General features: G+C 43.0%; 3 protein-coding genes across 6 annotated transcripts in view; 2 read left to right on the top strand and 1 right to left on the bottom strand.

The window, feature by feature from the left end:
* The first annotated feature begins 14 nt into the window (after positions 1 to 14).
* On the top strand, positions 15 to 1,733 carry LOC125765588 (cyclin-dependent kinase 9). Its single transcript, XM_049430900.1, has 4 exons — positions 15 to 315; positions 440 to 524; positions 594 to 851; positions 929 to 1,733. Exons 1-4 carry the CDS (start codon positions 152 to 154, stop codon positions 1,613 to 1,615), a joined length of 1,194 nt encoding a protein of 397 aa, XP_049286857.1. The 5' UTR covers positions 15 to 151; the 3' UTR covers positions 1,616 to 1,733.
* On the bottom strand, positions 1,666 to 3,751 carry LOC125765570 (GPI transamidase component PIG-T). The gene is made up of 2 exons (XM_049430864.1): positions 3,496 to 3,751; positions 1,666 to 3,434 (listed from the first exon to the last, which is right to left on the bottom strand). The coding sequence occupies exons 1-2, from the start codon at positions 3,665 to 3,667 to the stop codon at positions 1,837 to 1,839; spliced, it is 1,770 nt and encodes a 589-aa protein (XP_049286821.1). The 5' UTR covers positions 3,668 to 3,751; the 3' UTR covers positions 1,666 to 1,836.
* Positions 3,752 to 6,656: 2,905 nt separating this feature from the next.
* Positions 6,657 to 19,089, top strand: part of LOC125765551 (locomotion-related protein Hikaru genki-like) — an 85,929-nt gene continuing 73,496 nt past the window's right edge. For 2 of the 4 annotated variants that reach the window (XM_049430838.1, XM_049430836.1), the window contains exon 1: positions 6,660 to 7,556. The gene's annotated coding sequence lies outside the window, so the exon portion shown is untranslated. Of the gene's footprint in view, positions 7,557 to 19,089 lie in introns of all 4 variants that reach the window. The other 2 variants (XM_049430839.1, XM_049430837.1) reach the window with 2 other exon arrangements.

The following is a 19,089-nucleotide window of genomic DNA, read 5'->3' as shown; positions in this document are numbered from 1 at the left end:
TGTTGACGTTTACTGGAACTGCTGTTCCGAAATGTCAAACAGTCCATCACTACCGAAAACACAAACATTCACCAAAACACGCACGGGGAGCAAAGTTTTCCAGATAAAATTAAAGTAAACGTAATTTCTCCACATTCAGCACCGTGTCAGCATGAGTGCAACTGAACATTCCAGCACCAGCGGGCAAATGTCGACATCAAGCACCATGCTCAGTTTAGCTGACAAGCAAAAGTACATCGAAAACTATGACTTCCCGTACTGCGATGAGTCAAGCAAGTACGAGAAGGTTACCAAGATCGGCCAAGGAACTTTCGGGTGAGTGGTGCTGATTTAGGTACGATTGAACGCCACATTCAATATACGGTTCTTTTGGTATGCTTTGCTTGCCTTCTCCTGACGGGTCTGGCCGGTGATGCATCCTTCCGTCCGACGATCTAAGTGAGGTGTTCAAGGCAAGGGAAAAGAAGTCGACCAAAAAGTTTGTCGCACTCAAGAAGGTGCTGATGGAAAATGAAAAAGAAGGGGTAAGTATTGGAACTGACCAAACCCTAACGTAGATTCAGCATGTTCATGTTGGTTTTGTTTCATTTTAGTTTCCGATTACGGCATTGCGCGAAATTCGCATTCTACAGCTACTAAAGCACGAGAATGTGGTGAACTTGATTGAGATTTGTCGCACCAAGGCCACCGTACAGAATCGCTACAGATCCACATTCTATCTGGTTTTTGATTTTTGCGAGCACGATCTGGCCGGACTGTTGTCTAACATTAATGTGAAGTTTAATCTGGGCGAAATTAAAAAGGTCATGCAACAGCTCCTTAACGGGCTGTACTACATTCACAGCAATAAGGTATGGCGAATCGTTGAAAGTTTTCAATTTCTTCTTCGTTTCGTAATTCAAAATCTTTTGTTTTCATTTGGCCACAGATTCTGCACCGTGACATGAAGGCAGCGAATGTGCTAATAACGAAAAACGGTGTCCTTAAGTTGGCAGATTTTGGTCTTGCTCGTGCATTTAGCGTTTCCAAGAACGGTTTACCGAATCGATACACCAACCGTGTAGTGACGCTTTGGTACCGACCACCGGAACTGCTGCTCGGCGACCGTAACTATGGTCCACCCGTCGATATGTGGGGTGCGGGTTGTATCATGGCCGAAATGTGGACCCGATCGCCCATCATGCAAGGTGCGACGGAACAGCAGCAGCTTATTCTTATTTCCCAGCTGTGCGGTTCATTCACGAACGATGTCTGGGCGGATGTGGAAAATCTTGAGTTGTTCCACAAAATGGAACTGCCGATGGGACACAAGCGCAAAGTACGCGAGCGGCTGCGTCCGTACGTGAAGGATCCGCATGGTATCGATCTGCTCGATTATTTGTTAATGTTGGATCCGAAAAAGCGTATCGATGCGGACACAGCCCTAAACCACGACTTCTTCTGGACCGATCCAATGCCGTGCGATTTGAGCAAGATGTTATCACAGCACACGCAGAGCATGTTTGAGTATCTGACGCCACCCAGACGGCCGGGACACATACGGCACTACCAGCAGCAAATGGTGAATATGCAGGCAAAGCCGCAGGACAATAGCTACCAGGACCGGGTATACTAGGCGTAGATTTCGGTAAATTCCATCATGCTATTCGATGATGTTTACTTACATAAGACTTAGTGACCCGCCGTTAGTGGTCACCTTTACTATTTCAATAAAATACATATACTGAACTGTGTATCAGGGTGTTTGAATCTTACCTTTTGGAAGGTTGAACCTTTCTTCACCACAAAAAATGTATTTTTTTTCATTTTTGACTAGTGTCTTGAACTGTTTTCGCTTTATTCTGTATCGGGTGCATTCAAATCCTCGGTGCTAGCGGTTTGATCCTCTTTGGCTTTTTTCGATTTGCTTTTGAAAAATTGTTTCACTTTCTCTCCGAGCGATGTTTTGGACGCTTCTTTGCCTTTCGCCACGATACGCTTGGTCGAGATGTTGTGTATTGGACCGAAGGCAAGCGCTACCACGGTGCAGGCCAAACATATCACATTGTACGGCATACTGAAATCTGGTGTTGGGAGCGTTAGTAGCAATGATTCCGTTCGTATCTGTAGAAAATATCCCGCAAGCTGTGTGGCATTGAACGAATCGCGGAAGAGAGCTGCTTCCCGTGGAATGGACGTGTAGTTACGGGCGGAGGACAACAGCAGCGAGATAATCGACGAAGGAATGTAATGACCATGGTTTGCATCGGGCGGGTACTCTTGCCACTTGAGAAAGATGTAATCAAAATCGATCGAAAGCTCAACAGTGGCACGGGCAGGAATTCGAAACGCTACTTCCAGCCCGTAAGGACGTTCGCGCTGAACGCCGGGTGTGTAATGCAGGAAGGCAGGCTCGATACGTTTGCTTCCATGTCGGATTGTAAGTGTGTGTAGATAAATCGGTACAAACCAAGGAATGTTTTCGAAAACGATCAAATCAAGCGCTCCCCAGTGTGTGTTTGTGATGTGAGTAACAATTTTGCCCCGTTCCTGGCCAACGCCCAGGATGAATCGTTTGGCAAAAATCGGTGGTGGGCCTGCTACAATAATGACATTTGGATCGCGTTTGTCCATTACTGCTACGTTGAACATTGCCCGGCGACCCTTAGCCATCACGGCTTCGAACTGTTTGACATCGAACCGTTGAAGTTCAGTGCGTGCGCCACCCCGCACCGAGAGAATTGTTTCATCCGGCTTCTGGGACACCTCAATACCATTGTTATCGGTCACGTCAACGTACACGTTGCTGGTCGTTGCTAAAGCGCACGAACCTTCCATTCCCTGACCGAAAAGCTTACGAAGCGACCAGTTTGGACCGCCAAACAGCCTCAGATCCTGTACCACACTAACCGTCTGCTTCACTTCCAGCTGAAATTCATTGCATTCCGCGTCTGCACAGAGTTTCCGCATGTGAACTCCTAGCGAGTGGTAATTGCTCGAGTAAATGCTATCGGGCACGAGCAGTGACACCAGCCCTTCGCGCGACCGACATGGTAACAGTTTTGCCCAAGGAGTCAAATTCTCCGTGCACACAATTTCACGTGGCAAAGCTGCATAGCGAAGGATTGGTTCGGACTGTCCCGGAAAGTGGTGTGTTTGCGGCCTCAATGTATACACCGGTTCGTACGTGTTGCTGGGATCGATGAAGCTTAACGATGCGCAGAACAGTCCCGAAAGTGTACCGCACAGCATCTTCCAACGGTGATCAATTGACGCTCGGTCGGACGTTGGTTCAAACCAAGCCCACACTTCTGCTCCTGGTCCAGCATCGGTTACCGGATAGCCCCATGATTCATATCGCCACAAACCATACGTGAAGCTAAGGTGCAACTCCTGAACGCCAAAATGATAGAACAATTCTGCCAATGGACGCGATACCAGATTTGTGTGAAGCACTAAAATAATACAACAATTATTAGCTTGGTAGGTTTACAAGGCGAACGCAATCTGACGTACGGCTATCGTTCCTGCCCAGCTCCCATCGCGTCGTGAATTGAAAGTAGCTGTAGACAAATTTATCTGGCAGTGGTTTTACAAACAATTCTTCGTCGAAAACATCCGAAAATTCTGCACTGCAGCCTCCGAAGAAGGCTATCGCCAGTACGCTCCACAGCACAACTTTCCACATTAAAATTAAAATATGAAGTACTAGGAGCGGCAAATATTTTACACATAAACACCGATGTTGTTTACCTCGTTTTTTGCTTCTAAATGGCTGTCATCGGTATTGCAGGCCATGCGAGTATATTGTACAGTTGAATTCTTCATTTTAGAACAATGCAGCGTTCTAAATCAACACGTCAAAATAGTGTTGGTAAAATCGCGAATCCTTGCAAGGACCTGCATATTCATATCAAAATCCACTTTTGCTACGATCTCGATCCGTTACAGAATACAGCATGCCCAAACGAACCCCAAAGCAAACGAATTTGTGTTTGAAGAGCATAAAAAATAATGCTCTTCAATCGAGCGTAATGACGGCAGTCACGACAAATCCCAATCGTATCAAATTGAGTATCAATCAAATCCTGGTCGAATAGAGTCCTGGAAATCTGAATAAAATGACCCGCATGAAGTGGCCGCATGAAAGAAACAATCGATGTGGCTGCCTAAACCTATATGGCTTGCAAAGCTGGTTAACTAGGTGAAGAATTAAGTAAACGGAAAAGTTACGAAAAGGCATAGAAGTTACTCGAATGACTGTTGTTTCTACGAAATTCGTGGAACCTATAGCACAGGCATCCATCCACGGTGGAGCTAGCGTGGCAATATCTCAACAACAAACAGGATGTAAACAATTTGCTCTTGTGGAAGATAAAATACGATGAGTCATCAATCCCGATGATACGAGCATCCCGGCTACTGCCGGATAAGGTGAGTTCAGTTGTAGGAAAATTTTTTCAAGGACCAAAGCTTTCCCAGCTTTGACCAGAAACAGTTCCTGCGTGACTGTCAAATTGGCATGATCATGCTCGAGGCTGTGGTGCGATATGGATCAATAGATCATGGATCAAGCCTAATGAAACCGAGCTCGATGTCGCACGCAAGAAATCTTTTGTTTTGGGGTCGAGAAAGATTCGGAGATACGGCATGGCCGTTCTTAACAAGCAAAACAAAAAAAGAGAGTATGAACCAAACCCAAAAACGGCCTGGCTATCAATGGAGATGTCCGCAAAAAGCCGGGGAGCATGGTTGCGCCGCCATTATTTATCTGGCATGAATGGGTATCAAATCCCATCCGGACCATACCCATGCAGGACATACTACGTACGCAGGACTGATATACCGATAAGGGTAAATAAAGGCAAGGAAAGTTAGAAATGGCAGGCCAAGTCCTCCCTTTCACGAGTTGTAGACTACAACTTGTAGTACCACATTAAAAGAAAAAGTAAATATTAGGGAATACTTTGTGAAAGGCTTGCAGCTTTTTTCCATCCTCGTGAATCCGCAATCACCAGCCATCGGCACGACATTATTGTTATACCTTCACGAAAGGACCGGGTAAAGACAGACTATCCGGTACATGGTAAAAATAAGTCTATTAAGCCAGAAATTACTAGAGATAGTTAAGCCAAGAGAGACAGAGGGCGGAAAAAAGAGAGAAATGAATTTCATATGTTGTTGGCAAAAGATCAATCTTTTATATTGGAAAAGGATGAACTCATCACATGTAAATAATGCACTCGACGTTTCTACATCTTGACTTTAATTACTTCTTTAATATAAAATCGTTGATATAAAAAAAATCTTCCATTTTATCCTCGTTATGAATTTTTTACTAATTCCACTACGAATTATGCACGTTCATGTTCTTATCATAACAAAATGCTTCTGCTGAAGGTGCGTCATTTGTTTCGAAATTATTGCGACTGGAATTGCTCATGGTGAAATTCATTCATTGAAACTCTATTTCTTAACATTAACCCCATTAATTTTCCTCATTATTTACACCTTTAAAATCCTTTTCGAAATAAGTATCACATAAGCAAGTGGCATTTCTGTTCATGAATAGTGCTCTATACAGGGTCCGCCGTATTGTACCGTTTCGTCTAGACTGTGTGAGACGCGTTTGCAATAGAAATTCAAATTCAATGTAAAGTACCAAACAAGTACGTACCTTGCCCAGAACGCCAAGAAAAGTGTTCCGCTCATAGACTGCAGACGGAAAACAGTGCCGAAGGTTGTATGATGAACGGTTCTCATTCAATATAAACGCGTACAATCGCAAACAACCGGGAAAGGAAAATACATTCATCCTCTGTCACGATCATCATCATTTCATTTTCCCAGAGACCAGAGCTTTCCGCCAAACTTGTGATATCTTGCAATGTGTACCGCATGTAAGATACGCAAGCCCTTTTCACACCTTTTTAGGACACGGTATCCCACAAACCGGAATCTCATCCCGCCGACGTCTTGGTAAAGTGTTCTTTTTCATTTCCAATTATCTCCAGATAGGTCTTTTACTTGGCGCTGAATGAATGAATGTCAGTTGGCGTTTGGGGTTGACTTTGCGGACGTACAAAGTAATCGTTATGGAAAGCGTCTGTTCTTCGAACCCGGCTGTGGCTGCTGAATATGGAGTGGGTTAAAGTGTAATATGTCACCTTTATCGTACATCATTTCCATACAGCAAGGTAGTCCGGAAGGATGTCCTTCCTTCGCACTTCATCCCTGCGGTGCGCACTCGAGAAAGCTTTCCTTGAAGGTGTTTATTTTTGTTGATAGTTTTTCTCTACAATTTGCCTCTCTTTCAGACGCGGACGCATCTGTGCGCTATGCTCGGTACGATACGTTACATGCAGTTCCGAGTCTCGTTCCCACAGCGAGCACGTGGCACTCCGGAACAGGACGAAACTGCCATGGCATCGCTAGCCCATTCACCGTCGGGGGGCCTCGTTGCTGTCTTCGTGTACCCTGTCGGCTTGTAAACAAAAGGCCCCGTGCCGCACATTCGTACGAGGAGGACAAAAATGCACTGAACAAAGTGTCTCGGGAGTTACCCCACAAGGGCACCTAACGAGAGATGCTCCGGTGCTGCTCGGCAACCATGTGGTTCGCTGTTCGTGGTCTCCATTCGGTTATCATCGTCGACGCATGTCTGGTGAGCATACCATGCTCATTCGATCCGTCCGAATACTCTCAATGTGCAACCAGTTCCGCTGTAAGTAGATCCTGTTAGTCCTCGATTGGCTGTCAACCGAGCTGGACGTTTTCTTGCGGTTGCACCAACATCACCCATGAAGGTGTGTTAAGGGAAACTGAGGAGTAGCGCCACCCGGATGGGGTATCGTACGGGAGGAGCAATTTTGTAAATTCCGGCGCTTTCGACATTACTTGCCTGTTAGGGAGCTGTTTTCTTACTTGGCTCATGACAACAATGTACACTTGGCCGGTAGCTGGTGCTGTGTGAAATTGTGTTGCGGCCCTTCGACAAACTCTCGCCGAGGTGTGTGTGTTTGTAATGAAGTGAAAATTTCGTTCGTCCGTGGCCACCGTGAAGAAGGGTGACGTGCGCCGCGCGTAGCTGAGTCGATAAATTAGTGTCAAATCAATCAGCAAAATCACAGTGAGAGATGCGGGAGTGAACACTTTCGCGTGAGTGTCGCTGTGTGTTTGTGTCAGTTGGTTTTCCAAGCTTTGTTTCCCACGTATCCGTTGCTATCGCCCGTGCTCGTCAATCGCAGCAGCTCTTGTAGGCTGCAAGTAGGCTGGATCTTGGTGAAGGATTCGCGTTGAACGTTTGATGGATTTTGAAAGCTTGTTGTAATACAGCAGACTGAGTGTTGTCGACACACAAACAAAAAATACGAGGACACAAACAGAAAGCGAACAACTGCTGGTGTGCTGTACGTCCGATAGCGAGCTGTTGTCGGCCCACGAAAAAGGACCTTGAAGGACGGTGCTTCTGGTTTATCTTCGCTCTGTTTTGTCGTGCTTGATAAGCACAATAATCCAGTGTAACGTTTCGAAAGAAGACAAGCCACCACTACACCCTTTTTGGCATCTCAAGTAAGGTAAGAGAAATTTGCTTATTTCAATGTTGTTGAAATTGTTATTTAAACTTAAAGTGGACGCTCCGTTGCGGAGATTGCCGTTTGGTGCCTTATTTCTATTTCCCCGATGGCAAAATACGTTTCCATTCACGGTCACCAAATTTAGCGGAATGCACCCTCTTCCCGTTTCCCACCAGCATTTTGATCCTTCCTTCTGGTTGGGTCATTTCGTCGACCGTCAGGATACAATCGAAGGTCGAAGGAAAGATAAAAAAAAACCCACTCAGCAACTCATTTCACAACGTTTTGCATACGAAGCATAAAAACCAGCAGTAGCGCACCGAGTTACCTCGTGCAGTAAAGTGATATTGATGGAGCAGACTGGTACGTCCTTCCGGCGCAGAGTGCTGACAATTCCATCGTTTCTCGGCTGTTTTCGAGGCGCTTGATGGGATTCCGTTCCGTTCGTTTGGAGTTACGACGATCTCTTCACTCCTTCGTCTTCTTTCTCGATGATGGATCATTTGCAAATGCCTAAGGTGGATAGCCGGATCGAGCGAACCGTCGTCAGAAGTGGTCCTTTAGCATTACAATTTGCTGTTGTTGGTTTCTTTTTTCTTTCCTCCACCCGGTACTCCAGCGTTTCCCTTCTGCCTTTGCCAAAAATGACGAAATGGAAATCGGAATTTGATTTGCGATGCAAATAACATGAAATGATGAGCGTACGGAGGGAGTGATGAGTGTTTCATTCACCCTCCATCCTAGCAGTTCGGCTACATTTACGCTTGACTTAGCAGCACCCCATTCCCGGTTCTATGTTTCCTCCTTACTGGGTGTTACCATTGACCACCGAACTGTACCACCCGCATAAATAACCTCAAACAGAACGGCTCAGCGACAGAACGAAGACAATAGACGATAAGACACGGGAAAGCATCAGCAACAGAGGCTGCAGCCAGGTTCAAGTAATATCGTTCCCTTAACAAACGTCATCAAATGTCGTCGCCGTTGTTCGCAGAACGTCACCGGCGAAGGACTCTCGAGTGAATTCGACCAACATTCCATCCCATTGTCGTCCTTGCCCGTGCCGATGGTATGCTGGAATGTTCGGATTTCGGCATCCATTTGGATCGTTTATGGCAAATGGCAATGGAATGAAGTGATTGGCCAACCATGTAACACACCTTCGGACGCGGACCAATACAGTAGGCAACAAACCTTTAGTTTTGGCTACTTAGTAAACATGATTTTAATATGATTATGACCATTGTAGTACAAAGAAGTGTAATTTAATCCTGTTCTATGGGTTTAAAACTTTACTTTACATATATCAATAAACATTAAGAGAATGCTTGATTCTATTATATCATGTCATGAAAGTCAACTGCAATGATTTTACGGACCATATTGTCCAATATAATTTTATTGTCATGTCCTTTTGCCCTTTGATCCTCCTTTTACAATACCAGTTGATGTTAGTATTTTTGATTTTACAATCTTTGGAGGTTTTGGTCTGACTTTATTGCTGACTTTATTTACTTGTAGCTGGATATTAAATCCTTGCTATGCATTGGCATTGGAATTGCTAGGATTTGATAGCGGTTCTGTCGTTCGACGACCTTCGCCGCCTAATTTATTTCTAATATACATTCCAACCAAAATAAATTCATTCGTTGCTTCAATGTTGAGTTGAAGATAGTCCAATTGCTATAATAATGAAGAAAACAACGATTAAATTTATATTGTGAAAATAAATAGTTACTAAAATTACTTGTAAAGCCTTTAAACCTATTACTACCTTCCTGATAAATCTATTTGTTTGTAAAGTAAATCTACAAAATATTGAGCAATTTTGGCATCGTAGAAAACTGTTGATTACTGTACATTCCCGTATACCACCATACTCCACCGATGCGATTATATTTTATGTTGCTTATTCCGTAGGCACTCCTCATGCTCTGCTCCTCTCTCTCTCTCTATCTCCCTCTCCCTCTATACCACCATCCACGAGATTTCCCTTTTTCCCGAGAGTGTCTGCATTTGAGTACCTCTTCGCGAGTTTTGTGGCTTACCTCCTATCACCCAACTTCACCTTTAATGCCGCGGTAACACTTGATTTGATCCCTTAGCTTCTTTCGGCCCGTTCGCTTTACCTACCGTTGCGGGTTTTGGACTACTTTGTTGGATTGGAGCTGTGTATCTTTTTTTATATCAATTGTACGACCTTAAAATGAGTCGGAGTGAGATGGAAACGAAGCAGCTACGAATCGAAAATAGCATAAAAAAATAACCACCCACCGAAACGTCCCGAAAGGACTTGTGCCCTTTGGCGGATTACACCCGTCCCTCCAGCCATCATTTTTCTGTCGGCCAAATCGTCCATCCACCACCAATGTTACAGTCCAGCGGGAATGGTTTTGATGAAAAATTTCTGTCCACAAAGAACAGGACAAGATCCCATCATTAGACTAGCGAGGAATCCGGCCAACGCAAACGATTACATAAATCACGGTGACCAGTCGCGCAATCATTATGCAGCCAGAGAAAACCTCTCCCTTACCCTGTCTGCTAGATGCCGACTGCGCCAGTACTGCATACATCCTTTGGAGAATTGGACCACTGGCCATTCGTGACCGTTTCCACTCGCCTTCCAAACCCCTCTGGTGAGGCCAGAAATGTGAGGAATTTAGATGAACGGAAGAAATGATAAATTGTGAAAATTCCACACTGACTTTGGTTTCGCATTGCCACTGGGTCTCCGCTGTCTGCTGTCTTTTCCGAGTGGCCATTCAAATGTGGCCATACCGGCGGGTGGTCTCATCGTTTGCGCACGAAATGTGGCCAACGAAAACCACAGCCAGGTCCGAGAGCATATCCAAAAAAAGGCAAAGAAAAAAAAAGTAACAGGAAAAGAAGGACCCGGTGGACTTCCCCTTACCATTTGCTGACTTGTAGCTTTCCGTAGCATCCGTTCGCAAATCGTTGGGTTGAAATGTATTTCGGTATTTTGGAATTTGGAATTCGGAATTTCCGTCACCCGAAACCCTCTTGCCATGTTTCTGCCCCTGTCGGTCGGTCGCCAAAACACAAGAAGCCTATCGTGTGAGCTTTCCTGGAAACTTTTGTCTCCTTTTTTCATATTTCCCATGATACGGTCCACCGCGAGTTTCGAGTGACGGGTACCCCGCAGGCTTCACATCCACAGGGTGTCGTCCACTGCCTTCGTTTGCTAAGCTTTTCCTACGAGCGTAAAAGTTTTACGCAAGTGTCGGAGAGTGTTGGTGGTTTTCTAACCTAACTTTGCCGACACCTCTGCTGTGGATGACGGGGTGCCTCCATTCGAGGAACGTTTCCTCTCGATCGCGACAAGAGGCGAAGAACTTTTTTTTATTATTATTCCAAATCGACCCACGCTCACCAACAAACATTATATACATTCGAAGGGAAAAAGGAAAGCTTTCTTGGCCATTGGAATTTTTGATTTTTCAAATCCTTTGCAATCGCTCAGCCATGTGTATGAGTGCGCTAGCATGAAGGAGTATTGAAGGAACAACTTTGACTAAAAGTATCACAGGTCAGCGAGCACACGCGAATGCGCTAATCTCTAGTGACGGATGTCCTTCAATCGAAGTTTTGTAGGTTAGATGCGCATTGTTAAACCAACCAAACAACAAACAACACGGTGTGCTGTGTTGAAGGTATAACGGTGACGTGACAAATCATTGATCCACACACAATACATACTGTTCGTATGTATCCTTTTCTTTCCTTTCGATATCTCCGTTTTGTAGGTCACCCGGAACTGACTCAGTTGTTGCACAGTGTTTATTTTAAGGACAATCTTTGTATTTTCTTTTCCCGTGCCCCTGGTGAAAGGTCATAGAATTTCTCACTCTAACCCAACGAAATGCTCGTTTTTCGTTTATCAGTATTATGTTTTTTTTCTCCCCGAAACCTCTTATCGCTAACACCATATTCCTGCAGCAGCTGTTGCCATTGCGTTCGAGTCTCGTGTGCGGAGACTATTTTCGTTTTTGGAACCGAGAAAGAAACGCTGTACACATTTACTTTTATTTTTCACATTTTTCCAAATACCGGTATGAGACACAGAAATGAAATTCGTTCCCCATGCACGGGTATTGCAGATAGAGGGTGAGAAAGAGAGTAGCGGAGGCTTAGGACGGGAGGAAATTCGAATTGTTTTATTGTTTGCCTTTGATATTGCTGCCAAATGTTGTACCATGGGTAGGGCGTTAGTCGGCAGACTCGAACCTGTAACTGTTGCCCCATTCGGTTGTTGTAACCTGCGACTGGCTACGAAGTTTTGGGAAAACCTTTTGTTGCGGATGTTTTTTCCCCGTTTTCTCATGCTATGAAAATAAAGTAACAATTTCCACTTCGTTTCGGGCTGACGTGTGAACCTGGGAATATATTCCAGGATAGATTCCCGTATCGGTGGCCCTGCTGCAGCGGTTGTTTTCGGGAAGGTTTTTCGAAGGTTCAATGTTTCGCCGAGTATATGCGATCAATGGGCAAGGAATGGACAGGGACGAGGTGCGGGTAAAATGCAAAAACCCTCCACCATATCCCAATGTGGCACACCATCTACATCTCAGACATAGAAAGCACCGATGGCAGGACGAAATTAGAAAAAAAAAAACATTGGAAATTTGATTGAAACTTTTCCTTTGTGTGCCTGAGTTCGTGTACCAGCAGGGGTCCCATTTTCGCTACCTTTCCCCGTTCCTTGTTCCTGTTAGAAAAACCGACCAGGATCTCTACACGGTGTATTTGGCGGACAAATTTTCGATTTCTCATACTACATGCCCAACCTAACCTGATTCAACACCATCAAACAGTCCTAGGCAGCGCTCGTAGAACGTCGTTGTTAGCTTCATCATCGTGGCAGCGCGCATGCCGCTTCCCTGTTACCACCTTCCCTGTTATTGGTTGGAGGAAGTTGATATTGACCGCCGTCAAAGTATGGCCGTCGGGTTTTTGGAGGGCACGAAAACTTCTGCAGACGCACCCCCTGTACCATTATGGTACCCCTGCCCATCTCATCCTCGTTGCTGATTCCTATTAGCGTCTTCTGATGCTCGGAGGCATGATGTGGCGGATTGGAGATAGATCGAAAAGGTAAAATGTCATTATCACCCGGTTCTTTTCAGCCGTGGTTTTGGCTAGGGGTTTTTAGCTGAAGCCAAACTGTGCAGCGTGATGCTGTCGAAATATGGCCGAGAAATGTTGAGGTTAGGTTAGGCATGTGGTCTTGGTTATAGGGATAAGCTTGTGGCAGTTTTAGCAGTGGTTTTAGACGTGCCAAGTTCAAAACTCCAAGGGGTTGTATTGAAACGAGCGTTCGATCCAACTACGGACCTGATGCCTAAGGGTGCCCTTCCGGGTACTTCATTTTGCCCCAAAAATACGCTCAAAAAAAAGCTTTTCATTTTACATCTTTCGTCGATCATGCTTTCCCCGGCCGGATAATCTTACAGCACGAGGCTCGATTTCGCGGTTCAATGAATTTCCGGTGAATATTCAACACAAATTTCATGCTGGAATGGACCAGCGAGCAAATATCAGTTCCGCGTATAGTGGAGGTTAAGGTTATACAGCAACTACATGTAACGCGGGGACTGCATGCCACGGAGCAAGAGGAAAAGGCAAGAAGAGGAACGGGTGTTGATGAAATAAACGAAAAAAAGTCTGCAACCAATGTCCTCTCCCGTAACTTCACATAAATGCAAATGCTGCTGGAATTTTTCAATTTTCACAATTAGGAGCTTGAATGAGATTTTCTTTTATTACTAAACTATCGAAGAAAATCCTCTTTATTATTGTTCACTTATAGATATATTTGCATTTTATTAATCAACATATCAATGTATCAACAAATCAATGCTATATTATAAAGTATAAACGTATAACCTGGGGTGACCCGGTGGTGTATGTGATAAACGGTGCCGGTTGCACAGGACAGGACCGGAGTTTAAACCCCATCCCATAGTAAGCCAGAAATGGCCGACGTTACCATAGAGGTCGTTAAACCAGCAAGACAAAAACGTATAACCTAGAAATATTCTAGGTTTCTTTTATAAATTTAATATCTATATTATACTAGCTTACCCGGCAAACCTAGCTTTGCCCTTAAACATGCGTTTTGTAATTAAAGCAAACATTTTGAGAGTTCAATCTTGATTCGCGATTAGAGAATATTGTTGATTATTTGAAAATTCTTAAATTATGACCATTCTTAATCCAAATGGTATTCCCGATCAAAGCAATTTTCTTTTACTTTTGTGGCTCTTCTTCTTCTTTCCTGCTACTTCAGGAGGCATTTCTAGCTTTCCTTGACGATTGGGGTTTAATACCAGGTCCTTCCGTGTAAGGCGTCGATTCCACATGTACCACCGAGCCCCAAATCACTTGCTTTTTACTTACTGAACACTCACTTAACGTTTTATTGAATAAAATTGCACAAATAAATCATCATGTGTATCTACTCTGATTGATTTGTTCGTTAGAAGCTTTTAGTCTCAGTAGCGTTCAACATTATTTGTGTTGTAAAAAAGGCTATGCCTACTTGATAACTCCCGTAGGAAAAACAGAAAAGAACTCATAGTATTGGCCAGAGGCCACCTAGCGAAACGAACTATAGCGCTAAACCTATTCTCATACCTAACGAACGTTTAGCGAAATTTTCATACAAATCGGTTCAGCCGTTTCGGAGGAGTTTGCACACTAACACCGCGACACGAGAATTTTATATATATAGACTAGCTCATCCGGCAAACCTAACTTTGCCCTTAAACATGCGTTTTGTAATTAAAGCAAACGTTTTGAGAGTTCAATCTTGATTCGTGTGGTATTATTAGAGTGGCGATTTGAGAAAATCGTTGATTAATTGAAAATTCTTAAATTATTGCCATTCTTAATCCAAATGATAATCCCCATCAAAATAATTTTTCTTCTTTTTTTGTGGCTCTTCTTCTTCTTTTCTGCTACTTCAGGAGGCATTTCTGGCTTTCCTTGACGATTGGGTTTTATACCAGGTCCTTCCGTGCAAGGCGCTAATTCTACATGCAAATCACTAAACAGTTTTTTTAATTATTCACACACTTATCTAACTTTTTACTTATTTATCACCCACTTTACGCTTTAAACAATAAAATTGCACTAATAAATCGTCATGTGTACCTACTTTGATTGATTTGTTCGTTAGAAGCTTTTGGTCTCAGTAGTGTTCAACATTATTCGTGTTGAAAAAATGGCTATGCCTACTTGATAACTACCGTAGGAAAAACAGAAAAGAACTCATAGTATTGGCCAGAGGGCACCTAGCGAAACGAACTATAGCGCTAAACCTATTCTCATACCTAACGAACGTTTAGCGAAAATTTCATACAAATCGGTTCAGTCGTTTCGGAGGAGTTTGCACACTAACACCGCGACACGAGAATTTTATATATATAGATTACCAATCCCAAATACTATACAACATACAACCAAAGGAAGGTTTTTGGCGAAAAATTTACTAAATGTTGCTCAGATAGTAGCTAAGGCACAGCTCAGTAACGTTTTTAGTGAGATGTAGATATATTTATTTGTCATATATAAAATCTTGCATTCAAAAAGCCATTTTAACCCATCTCAACGCATAAAGCTGAATTACTAAAATTGTAACCTTTCATTTTTTATTACATTTTCTTCATATTCTCGAGCGTTAAGTGCACATCATGCTCACGCACACGTAGTACACGCCCATGGCACTGATTTTACCGACGTTTTCCTCTCTTCGGTTGAACAGATTTGGAATCCTTGAGAAGACTCGCCAACGGGAGCGCTATATATTTCCGCCAGCAAATTGGCCAAAGGCTGATGGGAGCCACTTTGGCGACGATTGGTTTTCTTTTGTTCACGAAAAATTTTCATCTTTCCTTTCCTCGTTCGTTCCTCAATATAAAGTCCGCGATTCGTAATGTTTAGATACCGGTAGTATTCGTACCTTTTTAAGGGTGATGCTGTGAGCACCAAATAATCATCAGTGAAAATAAAAAAAAAACAAATAAAATCACATTTCCTTTCGATGGCGCTCTCGTCTCGAATAGCCTCCCATAGCACTCGGTATTGTTTTGGTTTCCCTTCTTTTATGGTTATTTTTGGTGTTCAAAGCCGGTATAGCGGTGTTTTCACCTGTTAAATAATGATGATAACAACCAATAGAAACCAAATGCCACCCAGCCATTTGCGAGCGAGAATAGGGTACACATTTTATATCCTGTTCCAATTGATTGGACTGTTACCGAGCACAGAAGGCAACATATAAATGAAAACATTGAAATCTGTATGAATAGGATTGTGATGCAGGGATGAGTGACGCACGTAAAAAAGGAAAACTTTTCCTTTACAAAATTCGATAAGTGTGTGGTTATATTGAATGTAATTTATCCGCTTTCCTGCCACTTCGTTGCTTCGCTTGGTTGGTACTGGTTGACATTCCACCAGAGGAGAAGCCGATTGGCGATATTTATTTGGTACTTCATTGAAACACGTTGTGCCTTCTGCACTCCCCTACCACAAGGACAGAGTTTCCAATGGAAAGGGAAAGCGATAGAAAGGAAACGGGAAAAGTTAAATATAATTTCCACCAAATGACGGCAAGTTGCACCAATTCTGTCGCCCGGATCGACCACGTACACGTCGTATGTTTGGATTATGTTTGACTCTTCCTTTCGCTTTTGCCCGATCCTGCTAACCTTTTCTCGCTGCGTTAGTCCGCTTTTCATTTCCACTGCTTTTCTATGCGTACTGCGGAAAATTTAGAGCGAGACAAGGGATGAGATCATTACCAATTATCGTTTAGCGTTTCCCGAAATGGCTTTGGTACATATTTTATTAACCACCGAAGCTGAATGGGTGGATGAAATAGAGTAAACACCGTACAGACTGCTAGGAACTAGTTTGCCAACATTTAGGGAAAGAGCGGCAGCAACAACCATGGGTCAGTGAGCTAAAAGAGGATCCGTATCGGCCGGGGAACGCTAGTTGATGGTTTTATTGACCTTGGCAAAGATTATCTGCGTGCGAACGTACGTCACACTTCGAGGGTTTGGGACAAAAAAGGAACATGTTAGTTTGGCTTCCAGCTTAGAAGCTAGTTAATTGATGTTTTCAGTTCGAGGGCAACCGTTTCCCACAATGGGAAAGAAGGGAGGGAGGGAAAATGAGGCGCTGAGGGCTGCTGTAAAAAGGGACAAACTTCATTGGATACACCTGCACCAGCCAGCGATGGTTAGTTGTAGTTGGGGTTTGTGTGTTGTTTTGAGCGTGGATTGATTGAGGAGGTGTTTGGAAGGTTGAACGATAAATTTATTGCGCCCGGTGATTTATGTGATGTGCGAAAAGTAGACGAATGATAGGAACCCGGCACGGTGACAAAAGAGGTTGCAGAGTTAGTATATAAAAGTTATAGCACTCTGTATCCGGGCTGTGATGTGAGCCGTTCAAGAGGAAAAATAAATCCGCTGTGGAAGGATGTGTTTGGAAATTGTAACCAAGCCTTTATACATATATTCCCGACTAACTGCCGCTGGATGAAATGAGCGTTTTTATTGGAGGAAATAATTCAACCATGATAAATGACTGATACGTGATCGAACAGTTAATATGATGTATTGATTCTGATGCGTCTGTGCAGGATTTTTAACGAAAACCTTCAAGTTGTAGTTGATAATAATGGAGAACCGTACAACAGTTATTAAGCTTCGGCAATAAAGATGTAACAATTATGTGTGTGGGACAATTATTTTACTATGATTTGTTTGTTTTTTTCCAAAATCGATTCGTAATAATGCAATTCAGTTGATTGTTTGTGTAATGTGGACGTCAGAGCAAATGCAAATGTCGCCAATAAATATCCCATCTGGAGTATGGACATCAAACAACAAATAATACTCAATATACAATCGAAAAGGAACGCTTTTAAAATGAATCGATTCTGAAAAAAACGTGAATCATTCTGTTCGTTTCCATCACCTTGCTTACCACCTGAATAAACGTGATACGTTGTATATTTACAATCTTTCATCGAAATCTGTGCCGTTGAAAATCAGCTGTTTCAACAGCTACATTTGCTCCATTTGTATACATATAAAAAGTAAAAAAAGAGCACTATTGCCAAACGGTTTATTGGTCGCCTCGGTCGTGGTCCGTGTTCTGCGAGCACGAAACGTGAAAATGGTAGCTTTACATTGCATTATTAATTTGATTGCTTTCCAATCATCTTTACGGGCCTTTGTGGTATGATTGAAAGGATCGGTTCGGTGTGTACCGATATTGCCGGCAGCAGCTGAATCTGTTGCAACCAGCTTCATACTTTCCCAGGGCTAGATAATAGCTTTTCCAACAGTATAAATAATGAATTAGGGCAAGCATAATCCATGATGGAAGGCATCCTTTGCTCGGTAGCTTAATATTAGTAAAGCGCGCGTAGTGCAAACACAGTGGGAATCGATTCAGTCCGTCCGGCCAGCAGTGCTAGCGGTTTGGTAGACACTTGGACACGCTTAGTTACGGCAAGTGTAGAAGGATTTCTGTACGTACATGTGCAAGATCAAAACGTGCATGTACGGTGATGTAAGGTTGGTATTGCAATTCTGATGATTAAGCAGTTTAATCCACCTCTACAGCCAATTTCATTGAAATGAATTCCAAATTTGAAAATAAATTACGTTGAATTCTATTTGCCCTAAATGTATCATAAAGAGTCTTAATTTTTTAACTACATTGCCGTTCGTTGGAGTATGGTCAATTACTAACGATTATAAAACTTTTTATTATATTTTTTTTCGTTTTTGTTGTCATAGTTAGTATTATTTATAAATATTATGAAGCTGTTATTTTTTTAAATTTAATTTACAAGTTATATATTAACAAAATTGGTAGTTTTTATAAAATATCATTTATTGTAAAAGAGCATTTACACTACTTTAAATTAATTTTATCGTACGAATAAATCATCTTATTCTATAAGGTTTATGCAACGCTTATATAAACACGTGAATGGCTCATTTCCTCAAATCATGGAATAACAACTCTGTCGTTTGGTATTCAACTCAAGCAAGATAGCTAGCAAGGATCCATACTCTTAGAACTCGATTACATCACCTTCACTAGCACTGTGGAGTTTTCTTTCCAAAAAACGGAATTTCTCTAATCGTTAACTTGAGTGCTGGATTCCACCCTTTTGTGACCCCAGAGACAAACACGAGTTCGTAGAAATAAACTTAAAGACTAAATCCAGCACGTAGCACACCTTTAAAGCTTTTTACAGAAAAGTGCCGCTTAAGAAAGGTTGGGAATGTTTAAAAACACTACAAATCCTCTAGTGCTAGTAGAAGGAGTGAACACAACCGTCATTCGATCCGGTCACCCAAGGCCAAGCCAGACACCCGAATAAAGTGGCAGCTTGGGAGCACACTAGTAGGAGTGGCCCAGTCGTAGCTTGGTGGAAGATTAAAGTTTTCCATTTTTCCCTGGAAGCTTGATGTAA

The sequence above is a fragment of the Anopheles funestus genome, chromosome 2RL (genome assembly GCF_943734845.2).
Source record: "Anopheles funestus chromosome 2RL, idAnoFuneDA-416_04, whole genome shotgun sequence".
Classification (NCBI taxonomy): Eukaryota; Metazoa; Arthropoda; class Insecta; order Diptera; family Culicidae; genus Anopheles; species Anopheles funestus.
The sequence above is the reverse complement of the archived record's forward strand: the minus strand, read 5'-3'. Positions and strand labels throughout refer to the sequence as shown.

Bases quoted from the DNA above. Each gene is read 5' to 3' on its own strand.
- LOC125765588 (XM_049430900.1), top strand. From the start codon at position 152: ATGAGTGCAACTGAACATTCCAGCACCAGCGGGCAAATGTCGACATCA. The intron at 316-439 runs GTGAGTGGTGCT...CGACGATCTAAG, and splicing joins ATCGGCCAAGGAACTTTCGG to TGAGGTGTTCAAGGCAAGGG. The intron at 525-593 runs GTAAGTATTGGA...GTTTCATTTTAG, and splicing joins TGGAAAATGAAAAAGAAGGG to TTTCCGATTACGGCATTGCG.
- LOC125765570 (XM_049430864.1), bottom strand. From the start codon at position 3,667: ATGTGGAAAGTTGTGCTGTGGAGCGTACTGGCGATAGCCTTCTTCGGA. The intron at 3,435-3,495 runs GTACGTCAGATT...GTATTATTTTAG, and splicing joins GCTGGGCAGGAACGATAGCC to TGCTTCACACAAATCTGGTA.